Source organism: Pseudorca crassidens, chromosome 3, assembly GCF_039906515.1.
Source record: "Pseudorca crassidens isolate mPseCra1 chromosome 3, mPseCra1.hap1, whole genome shotgun sequence".
Taxonomy (NCBI): Eukaryota; Metazoa; Chordata; class Mammalia; order Artiodactyla; family Delphinidae; genus Pseudorca; species Pseudorca crassidens.
In genome coordinates this window covers 160,811,624-160,823,296 of record NC_090298.1, presented here as the reverse complement: position 1 = coordinate 160,823,296, position 11,673 = coordinate 160,811,624, and the positions used below count along the sequence as shown (strand labels likewise).

The window sequence follows — 11,673 nt, the reverse complement described above, 5'->3', positions numbered from 1 at the left end:
CCTCACACGTACCATCATATTCATCCACGGCTAGCAGGGCAGCGTCGTCGGTTCCAGATGGAGGTACTCCAGAAGCCAGTGTCTGGGGACCTGGCCTTGAATGGCCACCATGGGTCCCTTGGCCCTGGAAAATCCTACAGGTGCATGCATGGGTGCCTCATTCAGGAATTACTAGAGGGTTCCAGCCACATCCAGATTTGGGGGGATGCTGGGCCCAGCCCCAAGGGGCCCCAATCTGGGTGAGAGAGAGCCGTACATAGACATCCCCAGCTGGTGGGATCAGGGACAGGGCAGAGAGGGAGAGGGGGGCAGCCTGGCCAAGAGGAGGGGTAGAGGGGGGTGACAGCGTGGGTGTGGGGCAGCCATAGAGGGGGCACAGAGAGATGGGGGCTCCAGGGGGAACTAGAAGGGGCAGAGGGTATCCTGAGGGGATAGGCAGAGTGTAAAGGCTTCAGGGTCATGAATCAGGAGGGTTTGTTAGGAGAGGTGGAGGGGTCCAAGTGGAGAGGGGGTCAGGAATGTCGCCCCTGGTGAACCGTAGCGCCTCCCAGAGGCCCTGCGTCCGGAAGCCCCGCCTCCGCCTCGCCCCTAAGCAGCTCCGCGTGCCGCCAGCAGGGGGCGCACAGGTGTAAAGAGCAGGCACCTGGCCACACACCTGCGCGGAGCCCGCAGTCCCCCCTCCCCACGCAGGAATGGCGGGCTCCCAGCTGCCGCAGCCGCTTCTGTTGCTGCTGCTGAAACCTGGTGGGAGTTCCGGAACTGCCAGTGTCACCTCTACAGGTAAGAACAGGTAAGAAGGAGATCCAGCTTCCAGGAAGCTGGAGGGGGCATATGGCCTAGCCACACACCTGGCATCTGGACTCCTCCCTTAGGCCACGCTGCTCTGGCACTCCATCCCTCCCCCCAAAAGGGCTGCTCCTTCTCCCAGAAGCAAGGTGGGGAGGTCGTGAGAACAGTGGGAGCACCACCACCCTTCCACCCCCACCCCCAGCCCTGAGGCTGCCAGTTCGGCCACCCCAGCATAGCCTGAGCCAGCGAGAGGCTGGTGAATGCCTCATACCCAGTTTGAGGTTCCGTTTCAAATCTCAGTTTTTCTTAGCCAGACCCCAAAGGGAGAAGTGTGAGGTCCCCAGGACCATGGGGGTGCGGGCGGGAGAAGGGCTCACTTCCTGGTCACTGAGCATCGATGGCTCCCAGAAGAAGTTCTTGGCGCCTGACTTAATTTCTTTCTGCTCCCCTATAAGACAGTTCCCAGGGTGGAGAAGTCATCGCTCTCTCTGACCCATGTCCCAGCCCCAAACCTGGAATATCAGAGTGGAGGCCACCACACGTGAGACTCTTATAGCAGACAAGGGCTTCACTCAGAAGGCACCACGTTTATCCCCATTTCATAGCTCTGGAAACTGAGGCTCAGGCAAGCCGAGCCTCCCAGCCTGTGCCAGACCCAGATTAGAACCAGCTGACTTGGCTCATGCCAGTCTCCTGGTCTAGGAGTCTCTGGGCAAAGCAAACTCCTGGCACAGTGCATAGAAACAGCCCCATTTTACCTTCTGGTCAACTCTCCAGCCGCTCATGAGTGTCTGCTCTGTGCCAGGCACTCAGTAGAGTTTATGTCCTCAACAACCTCCTCCTTGCAGGCCCACTAGTTTTCCTCAGTTTGCTTTAGAAGTTCAACTCCTCAGAGGTCTAGCTTGGCTTGGGGTCCACTGTGGCCCCTGAGTCATCTTCATTTCAGCAGATAACTCTTCTCATCTGTATACTTCCTCAAATAATGGTGGGAGGCCTTTTGGGGAGGCTGAACTCTTAGTCCTTGACTCCTCGGAGGTCTTTGAGGGGCCTTCTTCCCACTTTCCAGTCACCTGGGGCCAGACTCTCTACCATTCTGAGCCTCAGTTCCCCACCAGTAAAATGGGGATGAAGTCAGGCCAGCGCACCATGCCTCTTCTAGACTCATCTGTCATCCCCGTGGGGCCTGGGAAACTGGACAGAGAAACAGGGTCTGCATGCGGACCCTGCCCCTTCCTGGGGCCAGTGCCAGATATTATTTCTGCATTTCTGCTGCTTGGGGTGAGGCAGGGGAGGAAGCACAAAGATTGGTCCAGGGCAGAGTGGATGGGGTGGGGCAGGGAGTGGTTGATGAATGAACTTGCAAGCAGTTAAGGTGCCCAGCAGCCTGGAACTGGGAAGGAAGTAATTGTGGGGGGGCAGCCCATGAAGTCTTTACCTACCCTCAGCCTGGCCTCTGGCCTCCGTGTCTAGGATGGGGTAGAAGCTAGGGAGCAGCTGGAGCAAGGTAGTGGGGGTTCCAGAGTCTGAGAGCCCAGGCCTCTGTGCCCCCCCATGGGGACCTTCCAGGTGCCTGGGGAAGCAGATTAGGGCTGATCCTCCTTGGGAGCTCAGAGGTGGATCTCTGCCGTCAAACATCACCTTGTACCAGACCTGCGTGAGCTCTCAGAGACTCTGACTTCCTGTGATGTCCATTTTACAGACAAGGAATCTGAGTCCCAGAGGTTTTAAAAGAGTTGCTCAGCATGCTGCTTGGGTTGCAGCCATTCCCCACATCCAGAGATTTCTAGACCCCTGAAGCAAGAGTAAGGGGCAGGGAGGGTCCACCCTGAACTGGAACCCTGGCTGTGGGAGTTCAGATAAGGAAATTCAGACGAGGGCACCTCAGTTTCCCACCGAGCACTCACGTGGGGCACTAAATGCTCCAAGTCTCCCTAAGCGGTGGGTGTCGTCTATCTGACGTAATAGGGAAAGAGGCGTCCAGAGGGGAGTCTGGGCCAGGGTCACAAGCCCTTGTTCCTAATCATCTTTATCTGACGTAATAGGGAAAGAGGCGTCCAGAGGGGAGTCTGGGCCAGGGTCACAAGCCCTTGTTCCTAATCAGCTTCTCCCTGCGCCCCAATGGTGTTTTCTTTTCAGGCGTTACAATCTCAGAGATGGAGAACTTGACTTCCTAATCTCTGACTTCTCCGTCCAGCCACCCCTCCCCTACTTCAGTGGAAAACCACAACAGCCAAGAGAGCCCAGAGACAGGCTCCACCCCCTCACCCTAGCACCCCTAGTTCAGAGGCAGGTTCCATAACCCCCTCAAATTCAGGGGCAACCTCCACCATGCAGCCCATCTCCTCACAAGCAGAGAGACAGTCACCCACTCCAGCTCCGGCTCTCCCAGTTCAGAGCACACCGTCACCTCCCACTCTAGCCCCCTGAGTTCCATCTCCTTGACCACCCTGCATCGGAGCCCCACTCACCCCAATCCCAGCACGGTGCCTTCCTCCGTGTCCCCGGCCACCACTGACGGGACATCCGTGGCCTCTGACCTTGGTGAGTATTGGGACATTTGGGCAGATGGGGGATGGTTGCGGATACCAGGGTGCAGTTCTGAGGTTGGCCACCAGGGGGAGACACAGTCCTAAGAATATGCTGGGAAGGGCCTCTTCTCCCACCCCAGCATCACCTAAACCTCTTCAGACCTCCTTCATTCCAAGCACGTTTTATTAAGCACCTATCCTGTGTCGGGCCCTGTGAGACACAGTTATGTTGGGAGACAGGTTATAAGTAAATTACATATTTGTTTATAAAAGAACAAAGTAGAGCAGGATAAGGGGTTGGAACGTGAGTGCAAAGGTTTTGAAATTTTTAAACACTATTCAGCCAAGGTCTTGGTTTGAAGGAGGCAAAGGAGGGAACCACGCAGGTAGCTAGGGAGAGAACAGCCCAGGCAGTGAGCACAGCAAGTGCAAAGGCCCTGAGGTAGGACTGCGCCTGGTGCATCTGAAGAAGAGTGAGATGGCTGGAATGGGGCGAGTGGGGGTACTAGTGGGGAGCAGTGAGGGTGAGGAAGTTGCAGGGTGTGATCATACAGGGCCCCAGGGGTCCAATAGAGGCCAAGCATTTTCAGAGGGTCTAGAAAAATCTGTCGTTCAAAATAATACATTGTCTCCAAAACATGCAAAGAAGAATGCAAACACGAAGCGTAATAACATTTTGCTTAAAGTCACAGGATATAAACCATCTTCACGAAGTGTCAAATTTTGCACGTATCCTCAGAAAGTCGCTGCATTTGGGAACAGAGTTCTAGGTTGGATTATTTTTTTCACTTTGCAAGAACTCCCAGAAGTGGCCAACAATGGCTGTGGAAACACAGTGAACAAAATTGATTGCTTGTAGACAAATATATTCAAAAGAAAAAGCAAAAAGAAAAGAAAGGAAAAGAAAAACAAAAGTAAAAGAATAAAAATGTGCTTGAAAAAATGGTTACAGCAGAGACTGGAGAGGGAATTAAGCACAGCTTCCTGAGAGGGGACTTAAAAGGCACTGGGCCCTGGTGGGTGTCTCAGCCTTAGAAGGGATGGGGTCTAGGGCTGACTCAGAGCTCCCCTCCAGGTGACACTGGAGCCCCCGAGTTGCACAGGAACCCAGGTGTGGTGGTGGCCGTGTGTCTGCTGGTGTGTGTTTTGCTCATCTGATGTGTGATAATGGCCGTGAGGTGCTGCCACAAAGGCGTGTCTGAGTTCCAGAAGCTGGATGAGGTATCCATGGGGTTGGGGGGAGGCTAGGCTGGGGGGATGGCCCTCCCAAGCAGGGCAGGCCCCTGCTGCAAAGCCCACTGGTGCCTGAACAACCTCCTGTGTGTGTTCCTCCTTCAGAGGCTTGTGAGCTGAAGGTCATCCTCTGCCTGTCACACACGAGTGATCCTCAAGAGGCTGGGATGGGGGGCTTGGATGGGGCTGGGATGTCTGGAGAGGGGCAAGGCTTTTGGGAATAAAGCCCCTGCTGTTCCTCTGAGGCATCCTGAATCATGGATTCATTTGACAAACATTCTTGAGTGTGTACTATGTGCTGGGGTCACAGTGGGGACCATTTCTCCACCCTTACGGAGCCAACGGTCTCAAGGGGAAAGACTGACAACAGCCAGGGGATCAAGTGACATAATTTCAGATGGCTGAGGGCCAGAAAGTCACAGATTGGGGTTGTGGCTGGATCCCAGGGTCCCATGTGTCCAGGTTTGCAGAGAGGGTAGGGAGGTCTCTCTGGAAGGTGCACCACGAGGCTTGTGGGATCTTAGTTCCCTGACCAGGGATTGAACCCGGGCCTTCGGCAGTGAGAACGCAGAGTCCTAACCCCTGGACCGCCCAGGGAAGTCCCTGGAAGGTGATATTTGTGCCAAGACCTGAAAGGGCGAAGGAGCCACCCTGGGGAAAACCAGGGAAGGTGTCCCAGGAAGCAGGCACGGCAAGTACAAAGGCCCTGTGGTAGGAAAAACTAGGGGTGTTTGGGAAACAACAAAGAGGTGAGCAGGGTCAGAGCTGGGTGAGGGAGGGATCTGTGGGGCACCAGGTGGGCTACGGGAAGAAGTGTGAGTTTTAGCCAGAACACCATGGGGGAGTCTCCAGCCAGCAAGTTCCAGAATCTGACCGGTCTTCTTTCAAGTCTTTAGGAGGGCAGATCAGCAGGGGTAACCAGGAGGCAGGGACAGCCTGTGCAAACGCTTAGACACTGGAAAGGGCCAGAAGCATGCAGAGAACAGGGAGTCAAAATGCCCTCCCCTCCTCGACTCCCACTGTCTCAGTTCTGTTTCCCAGGGTCTGAGCATGGGCGTCCACTCTCTTCCCTCCCATTGTACAGGATGGAAAACTGAGTTTGGGGAGGGGCAGGCCTGGGACTGGGGACCCTGGCGGGTCTGTGGGTTCTTCTTTCTACCCACTCCGCCCCCAGGGATTTTCCAGGCTTCTCTAGCAGATTGGGACACCGAGGCTGCAGGCTGGGTCTCGACCGTGTGGCTTGGCCACGACTCCGGCCTGGAGCTGCCCCCTCAAGGCTGAGTTTAACCCACAGTGAGATGGGTGGTCAGAGAGGCTGGGGGTCAAAGTTACCCAGCACATCGAGGTGAAGCCCGCCCAGGGGAGGGTCATGCTCTGATGATTCTTGGGGGCAGAGGGGACAGCAGGGCCTCCCAGGCAGGCAGCAGGTCTGGTGAAACATTAACTCATGGCAGCTTGGGAAGTGGCAATGTCACATGAACCCTTTTCCCCTGGCCACAGCCCTCCTCACCCCACAACCCCTCCTGGGGGCCCCAGGTTCCTGCTGCAGCTCCAGCCCCCACTGTTTGTAGAGAGTGTTGACCAGAGGACCAGAGAGGGTCATCAATCTGCCTGGGGCAGCAGAGCACGGTGGGCAACTTTCCCGGAGCCTCCAGGGACCTCCTGCAGGCCATCTTCAAACTCCTGAAGACATACCTCATGGGCTCTGGCTGTGAAGCCCATGTCCCAGACCCCAAGCTGGTAAAATCCTCCTCTTCTGACCTCAAAACTGCACCTCTCTCTGCCTCTCTGTCTCTCTGCTTCTCTTTCTCTGTCTCTGTCTCCATCTTTCTGTCTCTCTCCATCTCTCTCCCCGTCTCTCCTCTTCTCTCTCTGGCTCCCTCCATCTCTCATAAGCAAACGCTAGAACAATTCAACTTAACACCTGCCCACTCTGGGCCCGCTCCTCGCCCCACCCTCCCTCCCCCTGCAAACACACGTGGTCACTCGCTTCTGGCCACTCTCTCTCACACCTTCTTGGTGACACCCTCACACCCTCCCAGTCGCTCTGCCCCCCACCTCCCGGCTGGGTGTATCCTGCTCAGGCCTGGCGCTCAGACAGTTAAGGGGCTCCACTTGGGTGGGGACCCTGGGCCGCCACTTGGGCAGGCTAAGTCCTCCCCTCCCCCGCTGCCTGCGAGGTCACAGGACTCAGGCAGGACTCAGTGGTGGCAGTGAGCGTCAGGCCTACCCAGGCCTCGCAGAGCTGGTGTGAGTTTGGGGGGTTCTCAAGTAGTGGGCTGGGGTCTCTGCACCCTCCAGAGCTTGGCTGGGAGCTAAATGGATCCCCCATGGGGGCAGGGGACTTCCTCCTGAGGGTCCGGATGCTCCAAAGCTGCTGACTTGGGCAGGGAGCTGGGAGGGGGCTTGGGGAGTATGTCTGGGCACCGAGCCCACTGCCCTTAGACGGAAGCCCCTGCAGAGGACCGGGTGGCTGCCCCACACTGGTGCCTGTGGTCTGGCCCAGGTTACCTTGACTGAGTGTCTGCGGGCTCCAGGAGAGGATGCAGGGTATGGGAGTGGGCTCCCTGTCTAGGGGGGGGCTCTCACAGGAGTACAGCAGGGCTCTCAGAGCCCAGAGGTCTCACGTCCATCTCCCCAGGTTCAGAGACAACTCGTGCTGCCATGAGGCGCAGCAGAACAGCGCTCTCCTTCCCGCTAAACGAGGTGAGCAGTGGGGAGAGGGCTGTGACTGAAGTGGGGTGCTCTTGTCCAGGCCATGGGGGAGGGGGGGTTCCAGTACTTGGAAACACCCAGAGCTGCCTGGAAACCCACTTACAGATGGGGGAACTGAGGCCCATAAAGGCCACTAAGCCTCGATCCAAGTATCCAGTCCCGGGCTGCAGCCATTGCTTTGGGAGCAGGGGACCGGGGTGGGGGGCATGGGGGAGGGAGGGCGCTAGGGACCCTTTGGGTATGGATGCAAGGTTTTTGATTGCCCAGGGAAAGGGGGCCTGGATGCCCTCAGTCCAGGGTGGGGAGGGTGTGAGGCCAGACATTCGGGGCAGGGAAACTGAGGCAGAAGAAAATGACAGTAGTGAGTGGGGAACTGGGCAGGAGCTGGATCTGAATCCCAGGCTGATGCCTGAGTGGCTGCTAACTTCTCTGGGACTCTATATGCTTGTGTAAAAAAAGGTGGGGGCTAAAATTTTGTGGCTGGAGAGAAGTCAGGGTGAGGTGGGCCCCGGCAACAGGCAAGGTCCCACATGCTTTTAACTCATTGAGTCACGCCCCAGCTGTCTGTGGAAGGAGGAGAAAGATAAGGGTAGTCCCAGTTTATAGATGAGGAAACTGAGGCCCAGAGAGGCTACCTCTCCCTTAAGGTGAATGGTTGAGCAAGATTTGAACCTGAGTCTTTGGGACCCTTGTCTGTGCTCTGAACCCCTGCCATTGAGCTGAGCCCCCAACTGCTCCAACCACCCAGGACAAGCCCTGGCCCCCCTGTTTAATGTGGTGTGTGACCAGGCAGCTGACTCCCTCTCCAAGTCGCACCTTCCTCCTCTGCAAAGTGGGGACCACACTATGCTCCTCCAAACACTCAGTTTACAGCATCAGTCCTTCCACTTGCACGTGGAGTGCCTACTGTGCTGGGCCTGGGAACATGGAGGCTCACAGGCTGGGCAGACAGAAATTAAACCAAGAAAAAGGATAACCTCTGGAGGTGGGTGAATGTGAGTAAGGCTGCCCAGGCCGGGCAGAGAGGGCTTCTCTGTGGAGGTGACTTTTGAGCTGAAGAATGGATGAAAACGAGCAGCCAGCCATGGGGAGAGCTGGGGGAAGGGAATTTCCTACAGAAGGCACAGCCTGTGCAAAGGCCCTGAGGCAGGTTTAAGGAGCAGCTACGACAAGGTTGGTGAGGCTGAGGCAGGTTGAGTGAGGGGAGAAGAGGAAGATGAGAGGTGATGGAGGGCAGGGACTAGGGCACGTGGGGTCTTGGGGGCTGCGGTGAGGGGTGTGGATTGTGATCTAGGGGTGCTGGAGGCCACGGGAGGGTTAGGATCAGTCAAGGGACAGATTTAGGGTTTGTCTTAGAGGCAGGACTTGGGGTTGCAGCCAGAGCTAGCTCATATCAGGATCTCAGAGACAGGAGAGATGGACAAATCCAAAGACAGCTTCTCAGCCTCCCTGCAATCCCTTCCCCACCCATCCCGCCAGGCCTTCTGTCCCCACTCCAGACTCTCAAGGAGGAAAGCAATTAGTCTGGGGTGGCAGGTTGATTAACGCTGCAGCTGAGAGGTCCGGAGGACCCTCCACTCCCCACCTGCAGCTCTGAGAGCCCCCATCCTTACCTTACACTACCCCGGGGGTGAGGGAGCAGCTGGGCTAGATCCTGGGAGTCGGGGCTTGCTGAAGAATCCACCACCCAAGCCCCTGCAGATGCTGTCGACTGCTCCCCCTAGGGCCTGTCTTGTCTGTTTCACCCCAAAACTAGCCAGGCTCCCCACAAGCCCAGACCCAAACATCAAACTGCCTCCTCTGGCTCCCCCTGGAGGCCATGTGGAACCTGAATTCACCAGATCGTGGTGCTTCCTGCCAAATCTTCCCCATCTAAGTCATGGTGGCCCCACCCAACCAGAGAACTGTGTGACAAGTCACCCATCATAATCACGAGTTACCCTTGAATCTTCTTGAACACGCTATGGCTATGGCCCATCTCTCAGCCACCAAAACACGTCCCGCATCCACTCATGGGCCCGACCTTGGCCCATGTCCCACCCAGATGCTGCCCCAGCCTCTATCCTCCCCCAATGGTCCCTGATGCAGACACAGGAGGCTTCTTAAAATCATAAAGCAAGTGGAATCTCTTTTTTTTTAAATTTAATTTTATTATTATTATTATTATTTGCGCTACACGGGCCTCTCACTGTTCTGGCCTCTCCCGCTGTGGAGCACAGGCTCCGGACGCGCAGGCTCAGCGGCCATGGCTCACAGGCCCAGCCGCTCCGCGGCATGTGGGATCCTCCCAGACCGGGGCACGAATCTATGTCCCCTGCATCGGCAAGTGGACTCCCAACCACTGCGCCACCAGGGAAGCCCCCTTTTTTTTTTTAATTTTTAAAAACTCATCGGGGGCTTCCCTGGTGGCTCAGTGGTTAAGAATCCGCCTGCCAATGCAGGGCACACGGGTTCGAGCCCTGGTCCGGGAAGATCCCACATGCCGCGGAGCAACTAAGCCCGTGCGCCACAACTACTGAGCCTGCGCTCTAGAGCCCGCGAGCCACAACTACCAAGCCCACGTGCCACAACTACTGAAGCCCACGCGCCTAGAGCCCCTGCTCTGCAGCAAGAGAAGCCACCGCAATGGGAAGCCTGCTCACCGCAATGAAGAGTAGCCCCAGGGCTTCCCTGGTGGCGCAGTGGTTGAGAGTCCGCCTGCCGATGCAGGGGACACGGGTTCGTGCCCCGGTCCGGGAAGATCCCACATGCCGCGGAGTGGCTGGGCCCGTGAGCCATAGCCGCTGAGCCTGCGCGTCCGGAGCCTGTGCTCCGTAACCGGAGAGGCCACAACAGTGAGAGGCCCGCGTATCGCAAAAAAAAAAAAAAAGAAAAAGAAAAAGAACAGTAGTCCCAGCTCGCTGCAACTAGAGAAAGCCCACGCGCAGCAATGAAGACCCAACACAGCCAAAAAATAAATAAATTTATATAAAAAAAAAACAAAACAAAACTCATCGGTGTTTATTTACTTTCTTGTTTTTGGTTGCATTGGGTCTTCGTTGCTGCGTGCAGGCTTTCTCTAGTTGCGGTGACTGGGGGCTACTCCTCGTTATGATGCGCGGGCTTCTCACTGCGGTGGCTTCTCTTGTTCTCTTGTTGAGCACGGGCTCTAGGTGCGTGGGCTTCAGTAGTTGTGGCACACGGGCTCAGTAGTAGTGGCTCTCAGGCTCTAGAGTGCAGGTTAATGTGGCGCATGGGCTTAATTGCTCCGCGGCATGTGGGATCTTCCGGGACCAGAACTCGAACCCGTGTCCCCTGCATTGGCAGGCGGATTCTTAACCACTGCGCCACCAGGGAAGTCCCACAAGTGGCATCTCTTGAAAGCTCTCAATCCACTCCCAGAACCACCCCTGAGGTCCCACATCAATTCCCCACCAACCCACCTCCCCGCACTCCGCTCCGGCCTCCCCTCACTGTTCATCAAACCACACCAGCTTGTTCCCACTTCGGGGCCTTTGCACATTCTGTTCCCTCTGCCAGGTATGCTTTTTCCTAGTTCTCTCCTGGCCAGCTCCTTCTCCTCTTTCCAGTCTCAGCTCAAAGTCATCTCCTCAGAAGGGCCCCTAACTACCCCTGAGCAATATTACTGGCCCCTCCCCCAATCACTCTCCAGGCTCTAACATAGTTTAATTTTCTTTCCAGCACCATACGAATTATCTTTTTGTACTGAATGCATAAATGAATGAATATACATGTGGGCAAGTGGTTTTCCCATCTGGAACTCAGTTTCCTCAAGAAGAAAACAGACAGCTGACATCTCAGTGAGCCTCCTGTTCTGGGAGGGGCCCACTGTCTCCATACACCCCACCCTCAGCTTTCCCTGCGCATCCTCCCGGCTGCCAGGAATCCTCCCTGGGGAGGTCTAGGATGGAACACTTCGATTTTCGCGTTAGAATTCAGGCGCCCTTGGGAGAGGGTGGTGACGGTAGTGCTCAAATGGGGTGTGTGTCAGGGAAAAGTCAGGTATCCTAGGTCCTAGGAGGAGAAGATTCGTGCAAAGATTTGAAGGGAGAGGGGGAACATGAGCCGCCCCCAGCTGTGTGGCCCTCAGCAGGTCATTTCCTCTCTGAGCTTTAACATCCACCTCTGTGATATGGGAATAAGAAGATCCACCTCACAAGGAAGGAAATAAACATAGTAGAGGTTCAACTGATGTCCCCTTCTCTCATCTTCTTCCCCACCCCCCTACCCTGGCTCTTCCCTGATTAGCCTTGTGGTCTTGGACCTCAGTTTCCCCATCTGAATGTTGAGTCTGATGGTGGAGACAGACTCACTTGTGAGGTGCAGGGGCAGAGCAGGAGAAGGCTGGCTCTGAGCTCTGCCTCTCCCATGTTTGTTCCTTTGACTCCCATTCCTACCCCCATGGCTG

The 11,673-nt window shown here is 56.1% G+C and overlaps 1 protein-coding gene across 1 annotated transcript; it reads left to right on the top strand.

The window, feature by feature from the left end:
* Positions 1-692: 692 nt before the first annotated feature.
* CIST1 (colon, intestine and stomach enriched 1) lies at positions 693-4,565 on the top strand. Its single transcript, XM_067730257.1, is given in 3 exon segments — positions 693-790; positions 3,080-3,330; positions 4,393-4,565. Coding segments are annotated over 3 exon segments (522 nt in total).
* The last annotated feature ends 7,108 nt before the right edge of the window (positions 4,566-11,673 follow it).